This window comes from Chiloscyllium punctatum, chromosome 17 (assembly GCF_047496795.1).
Source record: "Chiloscyllium punctatum isolate Juve2018m chromosome 17, sChiPun1.3, whole genome shotgun sequence".
Lineage (NCBI taxonomy): Eukaryota > Metazoa > Chordata > Chondrichthyes > Orectolobiformes > Hemiscylliidae > Chiloscyllium > Chiloscyllium punctatum.
Window position 1 is genome coordinate 56,723,382 of NC_092755.1, and position 22,084 is coordinate 56,745,465.

The 22,084-nt window shown below is 44.3% G+C and overlaps 2 protein-coding genes across 8 annotated transcripts in view; one reads left to right on the forward strand and one right to left on the reverse strand.

Annotated features, from left to right (window-relative positions):
• The window catches only part of LOC140487858 (BICD family-like cargo adapter 1), a 93,280-nt gene extending 73,421 nt beyond the window's left edge, over positions 1-19,859 (reverse strand). Inside the window, exons 1-4 of the mRNA XM_072587206.1 lie at positions 19,481-19,859; positions 17,417-17,533; positions 15,262-15,378; positions 9,495-10,234 (exon numbers count right to left, since the gene is read on the reverse strand). Coding sequence (XP_072443307.1) covers positions 9,495-9,845 — 351 coding nt within the window. The 5' untranslated portion in view covers positions 9,846-10,234; positions 15,262-15,378; positions 17,417-17,533; positions 19,481-19,859. The remainder of the gene's footprint in view (positions 1-9,494; positions 10,235-15,261; positions 15,379-17,416; positions 17,534-19,480) is intronic.
• A 268-nt stretch (positions 19,860-20,127) lies between these two features.
• Positions 20,128-22,084, forward strand: part of LOC140487859 (citron Rho-interacting kinase-like) — a 221,205-nt gene continuing 219,248 nt past the window's right edge. For 6 of the 7 annotated variants that reach the window (XM_072587208.1, XM_072587209.1, XM_072587211.1 and 3 more), the window contains exon 1: positions 20,128-20,265. The gene's annotated coding sequence lies outside the window, so the exon portion shown is untranslated. Of the gene's footprint in view, positions 20,266-20,292; positions 20,497-22,084 lie in introns of those variants that run through there. The other variant, XM_072587207.1, reaches the window with a different exon arrangement.

Below are 22,084 nucleotides of genomic sequence, written 5' to 3' on the forward strand. Positions count from 1 at the left end.
GGCAAATTAATAATAAAAATTAAAAAGATATCTGCGTATAAACAAGTGCTTTAGTTCACAATCCGATGTTAAATCAGTCTCATCATTTTCAGCAGCAACACGTTAATCCCTGTATCGTCATCAGTGACTTGGTAATTTATTCATTGCTTCTTGGCGTGGGTGGGTGAATGTTTAGTGAGGGCCTAAGAAAAGGTTGTGACATTGAATAATGCAAAAGAAAATTCTTGAATTTCACAAAAATTACACAGCAAAATCAACCCTTGCTACCGGCTCAGTGTGACTCCAACACAGCATTCTGCCAATGCATGATTTCTAACCATCTTCCCCATATGTGACTGTACAGCACTCTGCCAGTATGTGAGAACCTGAACCATAACAATTCTCACTGTGCAAACCACCACATAATAGGATTATCAACACAATTTACACGTGCAAGGTCTTTCAATAATAACATAGAATAGAGCAGCACATGGCAACCTTGACCAAAGAGATACATCCAATCTTAGAAACAATTTAATCATTAGAGAACTCTTAGAATAATTTATTTTCCTGGGAATATAATCATCCAAGCGGTGTGAATGAACCTCAACTTACAGTTATTGTGGCAGCTGCTGCTTCCTCTTATACCAAGTAGGCAGGACTCAAGGTAATAGATGCCATAATGAAGAGAAACACCAATACGATTTTTAAAACGCTGCCTTTTGCCCTTCTTTGATCAGCTCCTGTAACTATGATCCAATACAATGTGAACATGAACTATCTGGAATATCTTGCAGCAGTCATCAATGGAATTTAAACTCTCTCAGTTTTCAGTTATCAGGAATGCCAGTCAGGTCAAATGACTTGCCATGCTGATCCAATTGAAAGGGACACAATCTGATGAATCATTCAAATTCCTTTCAGTTAATTGGGTAGTTAGAACTTTCTAACAAAAGAAATAAAATCATATTTCTGAATCTTCTGAAGAAAGTCAAATCTACAAACCCTAATTTGCTCCACAATAATGACAGAATATAATTCTCCAATTTGGAATACTTCATTTCGCAACCTTGTTTGCGTAGGCCCAGATTATTTTCAAGATCTTTGCCATTGTTTGAGAAACTTCCATACATTGAACTTGATTGAACATAGATGTACAGCACGGAAACAGACCTTTCGGTTCAACTCGTCCATGCCAACCAGATATCCCAACCCAATCTAGTCCCACCTGCCAGCACCCGGCCCATATCCCTCCAAACCCTTTCTATTCATATATCCATCCAAATGCCTCTTAAAATGTCACAATTGTACCAGCCTCCGCCACTTCTTCTGACAGCTCATTCTTCTCTTTACCACCCGTTGCACTTTCTTATGTGTTTGTGTTCCCTCTCTCCCGTCTTCTCCATCTGCATCTCCAATAATAATTGCAAGGACCTTATGTACTTCAGCATCACTAGATGGTGGACATGTGAACAATGGCCTCTGAAGCTTCCCTTCCTTCTGCTAACCCAATGGGTCAATCTACCTCTAACATAAGAAATAGGAAAGTAGACCAACTACTTTCTAAACTTGCTCCTTTATTTAATACAATCAAAACTGATCTCCTTCCTCAACAAGTAAGTTTGCAGGTGACACAAAGATTGTGGGAACTGTGATTACTGAGGAGGATTGCTAGAGGATTTCGAAAATAAAACAAGACGTTTCGCACAGTGATAGTGTAACATCTGAAGAACAGTAAGGAAGGCATTATTTCAGCATTTTTATGCATGGAAAGATACTGTCGGTACAAAGAACTGTTTTATGTTACTTTTGCTTGCATAGATACATGTGATGCATTTCCGGAAAAATTTAGATACACTGCAGGATTGAGGATTCCAACTATCAAGATGAAATGTATCTTTGCATGGTGGTGGCCCTGAGATTCTGCTGAAAATACACATGTGTAGAGTATCAAGCTCTTAAAATGGCTTTTGGACATTCAAAAACAATTTGTACAGCAGTGCACCATGAGTTTGAGCCCCCCCAAAAAGTATTAGGGATCTGATAGACTGAGAACATTGTATAAAGAATGGCGCTTTCTCCCATCTCTGGCTTTCAAAAGGCTCACTGGCAGCATTTTCAATAGGTTGTGGGTTCAAATCCCATTTCCACAAAAATCAAATAATTAATCTAGAATCCAGCAGAATACATAAAAGAACTAGAGTATCAGAGGTTTAGTATTTAAATGACACACTGAACTGAGGATGCACTTCCTATATCAAATGAGGGTAAAAGGTTCCATGGCTCTATTCAGGAAAGACAGGACAGAACTTCCAGGGAACTGGTCAAGATTTATGCTTCACCCATCATCATGAAGACAGATGATCTGGTCACTGAACTGAGGGAGCTCAAATGTGCATAAATTGGCTACCATATTCAACTCAGAATATTAATCTTTTAATTTAATCATATCAAACAAGTGCCTAATAATGGCCAGCTCGAACAAATCTAGGATGTTCCAATGGATGGCATGGTGGCTCAGTAGTCAGCACTGCAGCCTCACAGCTCCAGGAACCCGGTATAATTCCAATCTTGGGTTTCTGTTTGCATAGAGTTTGCACATTCTCCCCATGTCGGCGTGGGTTTCCTCCGGGTGCTCCGGTTTCCTCTCTCAGTTCATAGTTGTGGAGGTGAGGTGGAAATCCTATGGGAAATGCAAGGTTACAGAGATAAGGTAGGTGGGGTTGGTCTCGGTGGGATGCTCTTCAATGGGTAGGTGTGACTCGATGGGCCAAATGGATTCCATGATTGACCACAAGAACAGGTTAGAGACTAGAAATTTTGCAGCGAATAATTTACTGTACCTACTGCTGACCTAAAACCTGACTACCATCTACAAGACAGAAGTCAGGAATGTGATGGAAAACTCACCATTTGCATGGATGAGTGCAGCTCCAAAAAAAAATTCAATAAGCTCAACATTATCCAGGCCAATGCAACCTTTTGTGGCTACTCAGATGCCACCTTTAACATTAATTCCCTTCACCAATACATAGAGACAACAAGGAGTACCATCTGTAAGAAGCACAGCAGTAAGGCTCCTTAGACAGCATCTCCCAAATCCATGATCTCCACTACCTCCAACATCCAGAAGGACAAGGACAGATGATGCTTGGAAAAAGCATTACTTTGAATTTTCCCTCCAAGCCACACTCCTGCCTGAATCGGAACTACATAACTATTCCTTCATTGTTGTTGGATTAAAGTCCTGGAACTCCTTCTGAACAGCACTATAGGTAGACCGACACAAGATGCCCTGTTCATTCCCACCTTCTCAATGGCAACTAGAGTCGAGTAAAAAAAATGCCAGTTCCACTTTTCCACCATGGAAGAATTAAAAAGAAAATCCTAAAGTTTTGTTTGAGAGAATTTATTTTCCTTTTTCTGTAACACTTTCTCAAAGACCAAATGGATCTATAACATTCAGGCTCCAACCTCACAAGCAAAGAAGGTTTTGTAGAGCTTAGAGGAAAAAATATGGAGAAAGTTAAAACCTTTGCTTCCTCTTTTCCATGCTCAACAATGGAAAATAAACAAAGGCCTCAGTCAAATGTCCTTCCCATAGTCTTACTCATATCTCAGCCAACTAGATGTCAAATGAATAGTACATACAGTATATTTCAGTCTGAATGTGTATTGTGCACATTAAGCCAAGTTTATCTCAGTACATTGTGAGCAGTATGAACTGTATTTCATCATCTTACAGAGATCTATGTGAACAGTACACCATTATATGCAGCTATATGTGCTATCCTCTGCAGATATTTTGTTCAGCAAGTTCAGACAACATTTCATACATATTTACATGGGCTATTTCTTCCATATTCCCACAGTCCAACTGTGGAGTGTAACAGCCTCCAATGTTTATGTGGTCTCCTTCAACCTTCAGCAGTTCAACTCTCAAATCTCTGTTCCTCTAAATGAAAGGCAAGTGTATTGGGTCTGCATGAGCATCACTTGCAAAATTTGAATTGTGGCTCTCTAGCAAAGAATGACATTTCTTACAAAACTTACCATCTTGTCACTGTATCTATGTAAATACTACATTTTACATTTGGGGATTGAAATGAACAGTGAACAGTGTTGAGAATGGAAAAGAAGCAAGATGACTAATCTTCTCCCCATTTTGTCTCCTCGTTGATAAAGCCTTCGCTGCTGATGAGGTTGGAATATGGACCTCAGAGAGCTATATCTCAGCTTTCAGCTTTAAGAACCAAACACATCCAACATTTTTCATTCTTCTAGTCTTAATTTTTAGATCTTAATGAAGAAATAATTGAGTTAGGAAAATTCATTGCTCAATTGTCACTTGCGGTTCTAGTCTTAGACACACCTGATTGGAATGCAAAAAGGATTCTATACTCTTTTTAAGTCAACCTTGCTCCTACCTGACCACAAGTCAAGCAAAATACACACCAGCGAAGCCTTTAACTTGTCTGAATGTACAAGCTCAAGCCCTGACAGTCCCTGGCACAGGAACATGTTCAGGAGATACAGCTAACCCGCCAGTGGAACGTATAAATAAAGGCAGCAAAAATGGTAATTGCCACCCTCCAGATATATCTACACCAAAACAGCAGCCACAGGTTCCATAGCTCCGATGATCCTTGTGGACTAAGGGGACAGAAGAAGATTGTTCTCTGAATCTTGACCCTTAGGTTGCATGAGACTTGGACTCCATTGCTGCATTTGTGCCTCTTCTGAGCTGCAGCTCAGGAAAATGAGACTGCTATTGAGATGAAAATGACATTCCCTTTAGCATTTGAATGCTTCTATTTATTCTCGTCAATAATATCCCCATCTCTCTTTAACTATATAGAAAATGGAAAACATGTCAATCCAGCAAACAACTGAGCTCTTCTTTTTCCTTTATTTTGTGACTGTGGAGTAGTTGTACTCAGCAAAGGAAGATTGGTCCTGCAGAGAAAACACCGAGGTAGCTTAGTAGCAATAGAGCTCCTAGCCATTCTTTTGGCACCATGATAAATTAAATGACTATTTTTTCTAAATCTCATCAACCCGGAGTTAACAGTAAAACATGGTTGTTGTCGGTGTGTTGTCATAGTCGTACCAGACCATAAGGGTGCTCTTAGAGAGAAGTGACTGGTGATGATTTAACCTGAGGGCCAACAGACCTCAGGCGAGGGAAGAGGTTGAGAAGGGTGGGAATTGAACTCATGCTGTTGGTATCACGTTGCTCTGTAAACCAACCATCCAGCCAACTCAGCTAAACCGATCCTCAATAAAACATGAAGTTTGTTCGTTCTCTCTCTCTGACAGTTTTAGGTTTCATTTGTGCATTACATCTTTCAAGCGTGTACTTTTTTTTACTGGTCTCAAGACTGTTGCTGGGATCTCCATTTCCATCAAAATTCTTTCCATCATGTTGGGAAACAAACCAAACATCAGCATCCTCCAAGAACTCTGTACTCCCACTGTGACCACATCAATCTGCCTGAATTACACAAGATTCATCCAGAGATGTGGAACCATGAAACTGTTAACACCAAACTTCTCCAATCTAATAAATCAACACGCCAGGATTTCCTTCGACAAACATTAGCTCACGTCCGAGGCTAAGGTCATCATCTGCACCTGCACACTGCGCCGCATTCCCACTCCCTCCTGTTTTAACTTTTTTTTTTGCTGTGCCTCAATGAATTTGAAGAAACTTCTTCAACCTGTTAGTTATCTTCATACCTTATCTCAGTCACCTAATCCACATGTGCATTCCAAGCTACACCCTCAGATCTTCCTAATCCAGTACAACCCTCGTTCCATGCTGGCAACAACTCATTTAGTCATCAGCTCCCTGTCCTCTGGAATATATTCTCTAAATCTCTCCACGTCACCATCCTCCATGCTTTCCAATATTTCCAAGAACCTGCCTATGTCTCCCAAGCTCTCTTTTACCCCTTCTACTTTTTCGCTCTGATGTCTGTAGTAACATTCTGTTCCATGTATGTTTTACAAAGACAAGTTGCTATACTTGGTCACAAAGAGGAATATACTCTATGCATCCTTTTGTATGCTGGTCTCTGCATTAATTCCAGGAAGGAGGGCTTGCTTAAAACTAAACAACCAAATATCATCATGCTTTTCAAATACACTAAATGCAGAGTGCAGAGATGGAGGGGTGGGGAGGGGAAGAAAAGGAGGAGGAAGATGACACGCTAGTCCATTTTCATTACATGGTATATTCACAAGCTTCCTCTCTCAAAACAAAGTTGACACTTTTCTGAACAGGTAACTCTCTACTGCATATTCTAAGTGTCTCATCTGCAACAGGAAGAGATACATTTGACTGGAGTTGTGCAGTGAAGAGAGACATGCATTTAGTTTATCTGAGACAAACAAATGCAATTTACTGGTATCCTATACAATATTCACGATGAAGTTTGAATGCATCATCACAGCCACCGTAAACTGATTCAGAGAAGAAACTGCTCTTTCCACACATCCAGGAGGCTGGAAGAACACAGCAAGCCAGGCATCATCAGGAGGTGGAGAAGTCGATGCTTTAGGCATACCCAAAACGTTGGCTTCTCCACCTCCCGATGCTCCCTGGCTTGCTGTGTTCTTCCAGCCTCATGCTTGTCCACGTTGGATTCCAGCATCTACAGTATTTTTTTTGTCTCTTTGTAGATTGTCGTAAAGTTACAGATCAGCCTTAGAATCATCAGTAGTCCAGCCGCATCTAAAGCGCTTTAAAGTTCCAGTTTGGAAAGGTCACAAGTCATTAATCAATTCACTGTTCCAAAGCAGATTGAGCCTAAGATCGATCCCATGCCTAAAGGTGCAAGACACCTAACAAGACTGTTGCATTAAGTTTAAGAGTAGCAAATTACAACATAATAGCTACCATTAAAGTCTGGCACCAAAATATGCACTGCCCAGAACATTCAATGTCATTTACATGATATAATTAGTGATATCCTGTGATATTACAATATTTCCAGATTTGAATGTTCTGGCAGCGTTTTTCAATTTTCAATCTGAATGCATGTAGTGTGATCTAGGAAGAATGTAACAACATCAGCCCATAAATACAGTGCTGTAATTGTGGCAGATAGTGATGACATACATTGATATAGCATGGCATAAATCGGCATGATAACTTGGGTACAAAGTTATGAAATGGGGAACACCACAATGAAGGGAAGTAGAAAGGGGTCAGCTGGGATGAAATGGAATAGCATGACTGGCTGAGGTGGAACAGTGCTTACAGGAGAGGAATACCATGAACTATAAATCTGTTAATAAGCTTAAAGAAATACAAATAAATAATACCGAGGAGAAAGAGGGCAACATGGGGTTAGCTGAAGGCAGGTTGGGGGGGGGGGAAAGAGTGTGTTGGGGGTGGGGGGAAAGCGAGTTGGGGATGGGGGGTCGGAAAAGAGTGTGGGGGGGGAAAAAGAGTGTGGGGGGGAGGAAGAGCATGGGGGGGGGGGAAGGAAGAGCGTGGGGGGGGGGAAGGAAGAGCGTGGGGGGGGGAAGGAAGAGTGTGGAGGGGGAAAGGAAGAGCGTGGGGGGGGAAAGGAAGAGCGTGGGGGGGGAAAGGAAGAGCGTGGGGGGGGAAAGGAAGAGCGTGGGGGGGGAAAGGAAGAGCGTGGGGGGGGGGAGACTGTGTGTGTGGGTGGGGAAGAGACCGTGTGGGTGTGGGGGTGGGGAGACCATGAGGGGGAAGAGTGCAGAGGGAAAGAGTGTGGGGGGGGGGGGGGGAGGAAGAGTGTGGGGGGGGGGGGAGGAAGAGTGGGGGGGGGGAGAAAGAGTGTGGGGGGGGAAAGAGTGGGGGGAAAAAAAAAAGAGTGTGGGGGGGGGAAAAAAGAGTGTGGGGGGGGAAGAGTGTGGGGGGGGGGGGAAGTGTGTGGGGGGGGGAAGTGTGTGGGGGGGGGAAAAGAGTGTGGGGGGGGGGAAGAGTGTGGGGGGGGGGAAAGAGTGTGGGGGGGGGAAAGAGTGTGGGGGGGGGGAAAGAGTGTGGGGGGGGGAAAAGAGTGTGGGGGGGGTGAAAAGAGTGTGGGGGGGGGAAAGAGTGTGGGGGGGAGAAAAGAGTGGGGGGGGGGAAAAGAGTGTGGGGGGGGGAAAGAGTGTGGGGGGGGAGAAAAGAGTGTGGGGGGGGGAAAGAGTGTGGGGGGGGAAAGAGTGTGGGGGGGGAAAGAGTGTGGGGGGGAAAAGAGTGTGGGGGGGAAAGAGTGTGGGGGGGGAAAGTGTGGGGGGGGAAAGTGTGGGGGGGGAAAGTGTGGGGGGGGGAAAGAGTGTGGAGGGGGAAGGAAAGAGAGTGGGGGGGGAAGGAAAGAGAGTGGGGGGGGAAGGAAAGAGAGTGGGGGGGAGGGAAAGAGTGGGGGGGAAGAGTGGGGGGGGAAGAGTGGGGGGGGGGAAGAGTGGGGGGGGGGAGAGTGGGGGGGGGAGAGTGGGGGGGGGAGAGTGGGGGGGGGAGAGTGGGGGGGGGGGAAGAGTGGGGGGGGGAAGAGTGGGGGGGGGAAGAGTGGGAAGAGTGGGGGGGGAGAAAGAGTGTGGGGGGGGAAAGAGTGTGTGGTAGGGGGGGAAGAGTGTGTGGTGGGGGGGAAGAGTGTGTGGTGGGGGGGAAGAGTGTGTGGTGGGGGGGAAGAGTGTGTGGGGGGGGGGAAGAGTGTGTGGGGGGGGGGAAGAGTGTGTGGGGGGGGGAAGAGTGTGTGGGGGGGGAAGAGTGTGTGGGGGGGGGAAGAGTGTGTGGGGGGGGAAGAGTATGTGTGGGGGGGAAGAGTATGTGTGGGGGGGAAGAGTATGTGTGGGGGGGGGAAGAGAGTGGGGGGGGGAAGAGTGTGGGGGGGGGAAGAGAGTGGGGGGGGGAAGAGTGTGGGGGGGGGAAGAGAGTGTGGGGGGGGGGAGTGTGGGGGGGGGGTGTGGGGGGGGAGTGTGTGGGGGGGGAGAGAGTGTGGGGGGGAAGAGAGTGTGGGGGGGGAAGAGTGTGTGGGGGGGGGTGTGGAGTGTGTGGGGGGGGAGAGTGTGTGGGGGGGGAGAGTGTGTGGGGGGGGGAGAGTGTGTGGGGGGGGGGAGTGTGTGGGGGGGGGAGAGAGTGTGGGGGGGGGAGAGAGTGTGGGGGGGGGATTGTGTGTGGGGGGGGAAAGGTGTGGGGGGGGGGAAAGTGTGTGGGGGGGGAAGAGTGTGGGGGGGGGAAGAGTGTGGGGGGGGGAAAGAGTGTGGGGGGGGGAAGAGTGTGGGGGGGGAAGAGTGTGGGGGGGGAAAGAGTGTGGGGGGGAAAGAGTGTGGGGGGGGAAAGAGTGTGGGGGGGGAAAGAGCATTGGGGAAGAAGAGTGTGGGGGGCAAAGAAGAGTGGGGGAGGCAAAGAAGGGGGGCAAAGAAGAGTGTGGGGGGGGCACAAAGAAGAGTGTGGGGGGTAAGAAGAGTGTGGGGGGTAAGAAGAGTGTGAGGTGCTGGGTTGTGGGGTCTGGCAGGGTTCCTCTGAGGAGTCGTTGTTTCCCCCTCTCCCCAGTTACCTCCAGTTTGTCTGTGAGCTCCCTCTGCATCATCTCGAACTGGTTGCTGAGCTCCTGGTTCCTCTCCAGTAGCGCTTTGCCCAGCTTGGCCGCCAGGATCAGGTCGCTGTCTTTCTGCCGGAGCTGACAGAGCAGCTCCTCGATGCCCGGGTGAGCGGCTGCCTCCTCGCCGGGAGCCTCTTGGCGCTCGGCCGCCAGCACCGGCAAACGTTCATCCATCAGGAGGAGGCCAGCCAGAGGGCCAGGCGGCGGCCGCTTGCTGCCGGGCTGCTGCTCGGCTTCCTCTCCCGGGTACGGCTGCGGAGCTTCGTCGCTCTGCCGCTGGAACTCCTGCAGCCAGAGAGCCGCCATGGCTCCGGCTTGGACCCTGGGGGATCGGTGGGGGGTTTGGAAGGGGAAGGAGGTGGTTGGGGGGGGGGCGGGGGGGTGGTTTGTGCCTCCTTAACGCGATCGGCTCCGGTCCCGGCTGAGCAGCGCTCCGTCTCCCATGCGAGCTGGCCTCCTGGCCCAGTCCCAGAGGAAGAGGTGCCCGTTCCAGGGGCTGGCGAGGTCCGGCTGCTGTCCCGGGACCAGGGGGCTCTTGTCCGGCTTGTCGCTGCCTCTCTTGCTGCTGCCCCGCTCCGCCGGGGATGGTGAGCCCATACTTCACAGGGATGCAGCTAGAGACATGATGCTGCGGATGGCGAGCGAACTCCGTCTGCTACCCGGCGCGTCCACACCCCTCTGACGGAATCTGACACCTGCACACAGCAAAGCGCTCATTGGCACAGAGAGAGTGTCCCCATCCTTAGCAGACAGACAGACAGAGACTGGGGCTGTCAGAGGTAAATAGAGGCCAAGAGCTCCATACAGCACTCCGACAAGGAGAAACGGAGGGGTTGAGGAAATAAACAGAGTGTATCAGATTGATACACCGACAGAGCGATTGAAAAACCGAACAGAGGATAAATATAGGGAAAAGGAAGAGTGTACGAAAGAAATCAGAGCTTGAGATAAGTGTGGAGAAAATGTGTTGCAGATGGACTCAGGTCAAAAATACATGGAGAGATACAATGTGAGGCAATTGTAAAGAGATACATGGGGGTTATGGAAAGAAATGTATAATTTTGAGTTTGAAATGACAAAGAGACTCCACATGGACTGCAGTTTCCAAAAGGCAGTTCAACAAAACCTTAAGAGCAATTAGGGATGGGCAATAAATACAACCAAACTGCGATACCCACATCCTGTGAACGAATTTTTACAAGTTAGATAAGGTAAAAGACAATTAAAGAACAATAAAGTGCAAAATAATTACTTGGAGAAACTGTGAGAGTAGTAAAAAGAATGATAAAGTGGGGGAAATAAAATATATCATGATGACATGGTTGAGGGAGGAGGGCGGACTAGCAGCTCAATGTTCCAGTGTAGACAATCTTCTAGCAAGACGTGGAGGGATGTAAACTAGGAGGTCGTGACCAAGTCCAATGACTGTAATAAGAATGGTTGATATCTCAGATGGTTCCTCTAGTGAGACCCATGTGTAGAAAGTGAAAAAACAAAAAGGGGACAAACACATTGTTGAGAGCATACTACCGATCTCTAACTGACAGGGAAAGACAAAAGGGCAGATATGTGGGCAAATGTCTGAGAACTGTGAAAATAATTGGCTAATAATAGCAGAGGATTTCAGTTTCTCCAATGTTACCTGGGATCGACAAAGCCTTTGAGGGGATAGAATTCTTCAAATGTGTCAGGGAGCTTTTTAAGATAGGAAGTCCTACAAGAAGGGAAGTGGTGCTAGACCTAATTGTAGAGAATGAAGTTTGGCAAATGGCAGAAGAATCAGTAGATCAGCATTTCAGTGATAGTGACCATAACTAAGTCAAGTTTAAGATGGTCAATGAAACGACAAAGGTAGACCAGAAATAATCTGATTTGGGGCCTGGCAAATTTTAATATGATAAAGAGAATAGTGAGACCAACGCGTTCCCATGAAAGTGAAAAGTGGGACCAACAAGTCCAGAGAACTTGGATGTCGAGGTTCAAATCCCACCCGTTCCAAAGATATGTCATTTCACATCTGAACAGGTTAATTAAAATATTATTAGAGGCAAGAGGATAACCAGGAAAGAGTACAGCTCATTAAGAATTAAAATGGCAAATTGTGTGTGGAGTCAGAAGATGTAGGTGAGGTTTTAAATACATATGTTTGTATCTGTATTCACTCGAGAGAAAGATGATGTTAGTATTGAAATTATAGAAGAGGACTGAAATATATTTTGAATAAATTACAATTGAAAAAGAGGAGTTAATGATGGTTTTAGTAGGCCACAATTGAATAAGTTCCCTGATACAGATAAAATGTATCCTAGATTTCTGTGGGAGGCAAATGAGGTGATTACAGGGACCCTGACATTAATTTAAAATCTTCTCTGGCCATAATAGAGATGCCAGAGAATTGAGGACCATTAAGGAGTTCCATTATTCAAGAAGAATGGTAGGGATAAACCAAAACTTTCAGCTAATGAGGCTAACACAGCGGCAGGAAAACATTTAGAAATAAATTCTGAAGAAAATTCATTAAACTCCGCTTGGAGAGGCAAGGGTCAATCAAAAATAGTCAGCATGGCTTTTCAAGATGAGGTCATGATTGAAAGGTTTTAATCTTTTAAGGAGGTGACTAGGTGTATATGTGACTAGGTGTATATGTGAGATGTATTTTAGCATAGACGTCAATAACGCATTTGACAAGCTGTTACTGGGAAAATTGGTAAAGAAGGCAAAGCCCCAAAAAATCCAGGGAAATTTAGTAAATTGGATTCAAAGTTATTCAGTGACAGGAAGCAGAAGGTAACAGTTGAAGGGCGTTTTTGTGACAGGAAGCTGTGTCCAGTAGCGTACCAGATCGGAGCCGGGTCCTTTGCTGTTTGTAAATATCTAGATGTGAATGTAAGATGTTTGGTCAGTAAGTTTACAGGTAACATAAAATATGGTGGCATGATAAATAGTAAGGAGGAAAGCTTTAGACAATAGGATGATATGAACAGACCTTTATTTGTGAAGCATTGAATATTAATGTGAAGGTGTAGGTGTTGGACTGGGGTGGATAAAGTCAGAAGTCACACAACACCAAGTTATAGTCCAACAGGTTTGTTTGAAATCACAAACTTTCAGAGCACTGCTCATTCATCAGGTGAAGTTACCTGATGAAGGAGCAGTGCTCTGAAAGCTTGCGATTTCAAATAAACCTGCTGGACCATAACCTAGTGTCATGTGACTTCTGACCTTGAGCACTGAATAAAACAGCAGGGAGATTATGACAGAACTGTATATTATCTTAGGCCACAGCTGGAATACAGTGTGCAGTTTTGGTCACCACACTATAGGAAAGATCTAATCACATTAGAAAGGGTGCAAAGATGATTAACCAGAATGGTACTTGTACTTCAAAAAGACACTTGATAGACTAGGTTTGATTTCCTTATCACAGAGAAGGTGAGGGGGGATGCTGGGGAAAACTTGAGGATTGCAAAATTATGAAGGCCATAGATAGAAAGAAAGGTTGACCTTTGTCAGTAGCCAGGAGAACGGTGGGTTTAGAGGGGATTCAGAGATTTCCTTAATTTCCTTCCAGAGGATAGTGCGTATCTAGAACTCACTGTCTAAAAGGATAGTAAAGGTGCAAACCATCACAATATTTAAACGAACACTTGAAATGCCATAGCATACAAGGCCTCAAGGCAAGCACTGGAAAATGGGTCTAGAATAGATTGTTGCTTGATGACCAGGTGGGACCATTCTCTGCTACAAAACTCTATGATGAGTGCATAAAGATAAAGGAATGAGAAATAAATGCAAATAAATTAATAGGGAGTGAGAAATTGGTACAGGAGAACTTGGGTAACAAATTGGTATGAGGTGTGATACTGAGATGGATGTAAGGAGAGAGAGTGAACAATAAATACAGGGCAAAAGAGTGATTAAGTACAGGAATTATTTCAAGTGGGAGATAAATCTTAGAAAGAAAGTGAAAAACAAATAGAGGCACTTCCAGTTGACAGTGAAATGTTGCCTCAGTACTGCACAGAAATTGTGAGTGAGTGAGATGCCAGAAAGGAACACCATAAAAGGGAAGGGAGAAATGGAGAAAGTTAGAAGGCCATGGATAATAATTGAAACAATATATATACCATGAAAGGAAAGGACACAGATATAGACAGAGACTTGAACAAAATTCAAATCTTTTATGCAAACAGGTCAACTGTGTTGACTACATAATTGAACTTCCACGATCCTGCAAATGTCCCATTGGTTTCAGTCTGTGTACAGGACACTTTCCCTTCATCATACAAATGCCTGCATTCCTTGGAAAATGAATCCCACCATGAATTGAATGGCAATCTTGCTTACCAGTAGCTTTGGTACTATCAAACTCTCAATACAGAACCCATTCCATTCGGGTCACAAATGCATCGCTGAAGAAACCGCTGTTTAGGTGGTTTCACACAACTATTTTGACCCAAGTATGTTTTTCTGGACTCAACCAATAAGGATGTTCCTACATCATGCCTAGCTCTTGTAATACATCCAGGGTGTATCTCTACAGATTACCTCATATATTCTCCAAAGTCTTACAAGTTCCTGCCATTCTCCCCTCTCTGAATTTGAGAACACAGTTTGTAAATGTCACCCATTCCTCTGTTTGGTAATCAAACCATAGGAGGTTTACTGAGAAGCAACTACTTCTCCTTCTACGTCACTCTTATTGTGTTTATTATCTTCCACTACTCTTACCACCTGACATACTTAGTCCTCTTTATTCTCTTCTTTACAATATTAGCTTTTCAATGGGTTTATGTGACAGAACCAATTTTTCTCCATATCGTCAGGATTAGCTATCAGACAAGTCACTTACTAACCCTCTAAACAACTTCGTATGGACCCTGAATTTTGCTTTCAGATGTTTGCCTTGCAAGGGCAACCAAAGTCAAACTTCATCTCCCACTTCAAACGTTGTAGTTGCTAAATGTTTGTCTGTCCATTCTATCATTTTTACTTGTGAAACTTTCAAATGCACTAGTGGTATATTCCTGTGAGTCTTTCTAAAAATGTGGACACATAGTCCGTTATTGAGGATTCACCCTTTTGTCTCAAGAGCTTCTCCCTAATCAGTTTTAATGGACCTCTAAACTGATGACCATAAATCAATTCAAATGAACTAAACCCAGTAGAATCATTTGGGAAATCTCTGGTAACAAATTTTAAGACATCTAATTTGTTGTCCCAATCCTGTAGGTATTTGTGACAGTATACCTCAACCTTGGTTTGAAAATTTCATGGTATCATTCCAAAGTTGCCTGTGTCTGTAAATGATACACAATTGATTTTAATGGTTCTAAACTGCTAACAATCTTCTGTAAAGCTATAGACATAATGTTAGAATCACAATCAGATTATATTTTAATTGGTTATCCATTACAAGTAAACAACCAAATTCACTTTTTTCACTCTTAGAAAGTGAGGACTGTAGGTGCTGGAGATCAGAGTCAAAAAGTGTGGCACTGGAAAAGACCAGCAGGTCAGGCAGCATCCGAGGAGCTCTTCAAATGCTGCCTGACATGCTGTGCTATTCCCCACTATTATGTTACCTGTAACTGTCCTTAAAGGAAAAGCTCTGAATGGGTTATCATATTCAGAATTGTAAGGATATATTGATGACCTGCTTTTGTTTTCGGTAATCCCACACAATCTGTTAACACTCAACATGTTGATGTTTTCCTCTCACCTGACATTTATAACCTGTTTTCCAGAATTGTATTCCGCCTTCTTAAGTCTTGGTGTTGTCGTACTTTCTTGTTAAATTGAGCACCTTGCACTTAAACCTCCTCGGGGTCACTCCCAACTATGGGGAAAAAAACAGAGCAAATTGGCATTGAAAAGAACAAAGTATTGTCAGTGATGGCAAGCTTAAAAGTGGACAAATCAATTGCAAACCAGTGAATCTCATGTCAATGGTGGGGAAACTATTGGAAAAAGTTCTGAAGGAATTATCTATCTCCACTTGGAAAGGCAAAGCTTGTTAGGGGTAGTCAGCATGGCTTCATCATAGGGAGGTCATACTTAATAAATCTGATTGAAGGTTTTGAGATGACCAGGTGTGTAGATGAGGGCAGTACAATTGATTTAGTTTATATGGATTTCAGTAAAGCCCTTGACAAGTTCCCAAAAACGAAACTTCTCAAGAAAACAAATGCACATGGGATCCTGGATAATTTGATACAGTGGATTCAAAATTGCTCAGTTCTAGGGGACAGAAAGCTGCTTTAATGACTGGAACCAAGTGTCCAGTGGTGTAATACAAAGCTCTGTGCTGGGTCCCCTCTTATTTGTGATTTATATAAATTATGTAGATGACTGTATGGACCAAGTGCTGGCACATGAGATTAGATTGAAGGTCAGGTGTTTCTTACGTTATCAGTGCAGAAGGGCTGAAATACCTCATCTGCATTGTATGATTCTATGATGCTAAAATACCTACTTTTTGATGCCTGTATTTCAACATGTCCTGCCATAGAAATTTCATATGCTACTTGCAAAGTCTCCTTATGATATCAGGGCAATACTAATATTTGATGAACAATAATTCATTCTTCATCTACAGTTCTGTGAGCTTGTATCTACTTCCTCATTAGAATTCCTTTTTAAAATATAATAGCAGTCTAAAACTCCTTCAGACTCAACTTCGGTACGAGCAGTCTGCGCTTGCTCATCTAACTCTGGATCTGCTTCCTCGGCCTCAATGAACGAAAATATTGCCAAACACCTTTTCTAATTATCTTTGTGCTTAACTAGAGTTTTAGCCACCTTCACATCTGTTTGCAGTATTACTGTGACCTCTGGCGATGGACTTTGTTTAGCTGTTGGTCTGGTCACTATACATGATGGAAAATGGCAAAAACCCATTCTTGCAATTGTTCTGTGTCTTTTGCCTCAATTGGACTGTGCGTGAAGCTACAACTTTCACTCCTGCTAAATCAACCTGCAGATGTAAATCTACTTCATCCACAGGTAATTGCTTAATCACCCTGACTGCAACTAGTTAAGACAAGCCATCTCCAACTGGCCTTTGTACAATGGAATCGGGAGAAACCCTCAACTTATACCATTGACTAACGCTTTGACTTTCACTGAACTCTCTGGAGGGAAAATTAATTCGTCTCCAGCAACAGAGTTTGAGCAGCCCTTGTATCCCTGAGTAAAGTTATGGGCTCATATAATTCCAATAGCCAAATATGATCTGGGATATAAGCAGTGTGAAAGGCACAATGAGCACAAAATTATTCAACAGCATTCAAGAGAACATTTTTATCTAGTATATTACAAGCTCAACAAGAGAGGGTTTATTTCTCGATTTTTTCTTCAGAATTGAAGCTAGGCAAGTGGATGAAATAACAGTGGGTGACCATTTTGGGGATAGTGATCATAACAAAGTTAGATTTAGCATTCTTGTGAAAAGATAGAATAGGAATAAAAGGAAATGGGAGAGAGGAGGAACTAGAAATAGTAACCAATGCCTAAAAGAGTGGAAGAGCGGGAGGATCTGGAACAGTAACCAGCACCTAAGAGTAGGAGATAGAGGAAGCAGTCATGAGTTAATGAGAGAAGAGAAAAATAATCTGACACTGACATCACAGGAAAGTTATGAGTTGATTGCTAGTCGAATAGCTGCTGTGTTTCAAATCCAGTGATTTCACAAAACATACATTTTACATTAGAACTTGGAAAGAAATAATATCTATGTTTAGGAAAGGAGCTGATTTGAGGAAGGGCAAAAATATTTTTACTTTGTACTAATCTTCAGTTCTTAATTAATAATACAAAAGTAAGGTTCGAGTAAGTTAAAATAATTAACAGTAGGTAAAGAATTGTAGAATCCCTACCATCAAGTCTGCACCGATCCTCCAAAGAGCACCCCAGACTCACACTGCCCCCAGTCCTGTGAAATAGCAGTGCTAACTACTGTGCCATCACTGGATGATTATTTTAACACAAACAATCTGTAAAGTTACAGAGAAAAGGTAGGAGTTAGAAATGAAGTTAAAATGCTATGTTAAGTAGTACAGTGGATGTTGTCTGCATGGACTTAGTAAGGCATTTGACAAAGTTCCACATGGCAGACTGTTAAGAAAAATTAAACCCCATAGATATGAGGGAATGTAGTCAGTTGTATCCAAAATTGCCTCAGTGACAGGAAACAAAAGGTCATAGTTGAAGGATGTTTTTGTGAAGGGGAAATGTTTTCCTTTGGTGTTCTACAGGGTTCAGCTTTTGATTCCTTGCTGTTGTGCTATGTGTTAATGATTTAGAATTAAAAGTGGGAGGAGGCTAAGGGGTGACTTAATCAATGTGCACAAAATAATGAAACAGAGTGAACATAATATCTGTTTGTCTCAACAGAGATGCCAAATTTCAGCAGCCATAGATTGAAGGTGATTAGAGGAATTACAGGGGACATAAGGAAATACTTTTCCATCCAGATGGTGGTGAGGTCTGGAATTCACTGCCCAGTTTGGTGGTTGAGTGGAAACCCTCAACTCATTTCAAAGGAACCCAGGTCTGCACTTGAAATGCTGTAATCTGCAAGGATTAGAATGGGTGGCAAGTTTGTTCAACCGGTGCAGGCATATTGGGATGAATGGCCTTATTCTGAGTTGTAATTTTTCTACAGTTTTGTAGCTCTCGCTCTATGGGTAATGGTCAGGTAACTATTACTTTGACAGTTTGATGAAAGAGGTAAAACAGGCACAGCAGCTGAAGTACCTCATCCTGTGGGTATTAATCTATTATTCTGTGTATTTTATTCTTCTTTTGTTTCATCAGGAATTTTTAAGAAGTCCATATCTCTTATTGTCTAGGTTAACCATTTTATCAGAACATGTTACATTTTTAACCTAGCAGAACACGTGATGTTTCCTCTATTGAAGGAAAATTGAAGGCAATCGCCAAATATATTGAGTTGTAATTTTGGCCTTGGACTGCTCACAATGCACAGCCCAGTTCTGCAGTTCCAAATAACTAAATTACTGATCAGTTCCACTTTAATATCCTGAATTACAGCCAATTGTGGTTGAGGGTGTAAAAGTTATACACAACCATAATACTTGTTCTTCCCCATATTTTGATTGTGGTTCAAAGTTTGTGAGAAGATTTGTAACTCGGGTGCTCGTTGTTGTGGTTCTGTTCGCCGAGCTGGGAATTTGTGTTGCAGATGTTTCATCCCCTGTCTAGGTGACACCCTCAGTGCTTGAGAGCCTCCTGTGAAGCACTTCTGTGATCTTTCCTCCGGCATTTGTAGCGGTTTGAATCTGCCGCTGCCGGTGGTCAGTTCCAGCTGTCCGCTGCAGTGGTTGGTATATTGGGTCCAGGTCGATGTGCTTATTGATTGAATCTGTGGATGAGTGGCATTCCTCTCGGAATTCCCTGACTGTTCTCTGTTTGGCTTGTCCTAGAATAAAAGTGTTGTCCCAGTCGAATTCATGTTGCTTGTCATCTGCATGTGTGGCTATGATGGATAGCTGGTCGTGTCGTTTCGTGGCTAGTTGGTGTTCGTGGATGTGGATCGTTAGCTGTCTTCCTGTTTGTCCTATCTAGTGTTTTGTGCAGTCCTTGCATGCGATTTTGTACACTACATTGGTTTTGCTCATGCTGGGTATTGGGTCCTTCGTTCTAGTGAGTTGTTGTCTGAGAGTGGCTGTTGGCTCACAGTTGACCAAATCACCATGAATTGATAAATTACTGAGATAGGAAAAAAGTACAGTGGATCACGGTATTACAAGTAAATCAGAAAGTTTACCAACTCAAGAAGCAAAAGGTAGGAAAACTTGTGAATGACACATTATGGTCTCATATAGTGCAAAATGGATCTCTAGTATAACCAATACATTCATTTCCAATATTTTTGTTCCCTCCCCGCCCCCCGATAGTATTTGATCAAGTTTTGTCACTTTGAAAGTTTCGTTCTTTCGGTTTGTTGTATCTCAACGCGCTTCTCTCCAATCAGCCGTTACTCCACATTGGAAATGACCGATTGTGTGTAAATTTTTCTGTGGTTGTAAACGACAAAGTATTCCATCATTTAAAACAAAAGAGCTCAACTCCGCTCCACAGAAACTGAATTTGGAACAACTATTGGCACTCTTGCTGGACGAAGCCAGAGTTAATCGTCGAACAGGTTTATTTGGGAAGCACCGACTCTCGGAGCGCTGCTCCTCCATCAGGTAACGAGTGCGGCGGGATCATGGGGACAGGTGCGTGACGGTGGAGGAGTGTGCGAGGGAGTTAACTTTGTCCAACACCGACACATCTTGATGAAGCCAGGCTATGCTGCCGGGGCCGGGGCCGGTCGTGCTCCCGAGTCCCACCCGTTCTCCTCCTTGCGGAAGGCAAGGGGGCTGCCCGCGTCCCCGTTGCCAGGGGATACCAGTGGCGGAGGGGCGGGGTGAGGGCGGCCCCCTGACGCACTGGAGACGTCACCGCTCCCGCCAATCAGCAGGAGGGGCGCGCGCCGCGCCTCAGGCGGTCGGACCAATCCGCGGACCGGCGCCTGCCACGTGGCCCAGCCCGCTGCCCAATGGGAGGCGGGTGACGTTGCTTGGAGCGAGGTTTGAAGGAAAAAGGAACGGGAGTCCGTTAGGGTCTGGCGGCAATTGAGGAGGTCAGCGCTGGGTGAGCCGGGGAGGATCATCACCCGTTACCGCGTCTGGCCACCGGGACGGCCGGTGGCACTGGGGTACGATCACCGGGCACGGGCCTCTGGCACTGGGCGCATTGCATGTTCACTGGAACCGGGACATTCAATGAGTTACAGCTGCTGGAAATGGAGGTTGTTGATCGGGCATGGCCGCTGCTGGCACCAGGCATGAGGCAAAAATAACTGCAGACACTGAAGTCCAAAAGTAGAGGAACAGGAGGCTGGAACAACACCGTTAGCATCAGGAGGTGGAGAAGTCCAAGGTTTCAGGTATAAGGTTAGAGCCGAAACGTTGATTTCTCCAGCTGTTGATGGTGCCTGGTTTGCTGTGTTGTTCCAGACTCCACACTGGCTCTCGGCATGTTCACCATCTGAGCGGAAGTAGGTGCTGCAAGATGCTGGAGTCAGAGTCAAAATTGAAGTGGTGCTGGAAAAGCGCAGCAGGTCAGGCAGCATCCGAGGAGCGGGAGAATCGACGTTTCGGGCAAAAGTCCTTCCTGTCCTGATGAAGGGCTTTTTGCCCGAAACGTCGATTTCGCTGCTCGTTGGATGCTGCCTGAACTGCTGTGCTCTTCCAGCACCACTAATCCAACATTCACTAGGGGTGGTTGCCATCACCTGACATACTCACTGGCATGTTTAGGGATGAGAGCTCTGTTTGTTCGGTAGATTTACTGGAGAGGGCTGCAGTCATTGGTCAGTTTCAGAGGCATGGGCTGCTGCCACTCAGGTGGGCCACTGTCACTGGGCTCTTTTACTGGGAAGGGCTGTCCTTACCATGAACTGGTGCCATAGCTCTCTGCATTTGATGGGAGTGGTTGCCATCATCAGGTGTGCTTGATGGGCATGTGCATACCTGCCAGTGTCTGACAGCGGTCACTGGGTGTGTATACTGGGGTTGGTCGCTGTCATTGGGTATGTAAGCTGGGATGTTACCAGTCACCATGTGTGTACTTCGGGTGATGCTGCTCACTGGGTGTGTTTTTGTCAGGAAATGCCACTGTCAGCTTTGACAGGGCATCGAGTGTGTTTTCTGTAATTCAAGATGATGTCTGACCACAACCTTATCAAGGACAAACTGAGATGGGCAGTAAACACTTACCTCGCCAGTGACACTATGTCCTGAAAAGAATAAATAAATAAAACAGAATTTGGGAAGATATAGGCAGGTGCAATTTAATCTATAGAAGTGTGCATTTTGGTTGGATAAATCAAGAGTGACAATATAAACTAAACAATACAATTTTAAAAGGTTTATTGGGACATAGAGTTGGAGGTATATGCACAACTCTTTGAAGATAACAGAGCCATTGAAAAGTATTTTAAGAGGTCCATTAAAATCAACTGGTTTGGCCATTTGACCTGTTTCTTGTCGTATTTTGTTTTATGATATTTCTGTGAAGTGTCTTGAGACATTCCATTATATTAAAGGTGCTATATATGTTGTTTAAAAAAATGCACTCCTTGTCTTTTTTAACGAAAGAGTCCAGCACAAAAATGGGTAAATTGTACTAAATTGCTTTAAAACAGTGGTTAGGCTTCAGCCAGTATTGTGGTCAAGTCTGGTCATCACATTTTAAGTCTGAAGACCTGGAGAAGGCTTGTTGTTTTTGGAGCACAGAAAGATGAGAGATTTATTAGACATTTGCAAAATCCTAAATACTTTTTACATAGTAGATGATAAGGGAGAGCTTCTTGTGGCAGAATAAACAGTAAGTAGAGAACATAAAGTTGGGGTAATTGGGAAAAGATCCAACGAGGGGAGAGCTATTTTTATGCAGTGAGTTGTCATGATCCTGTGTACCCTGCAGGGGATAGGTCTAATTGGCTGTGTTTTTAAAGAATTGGTACAGGCATG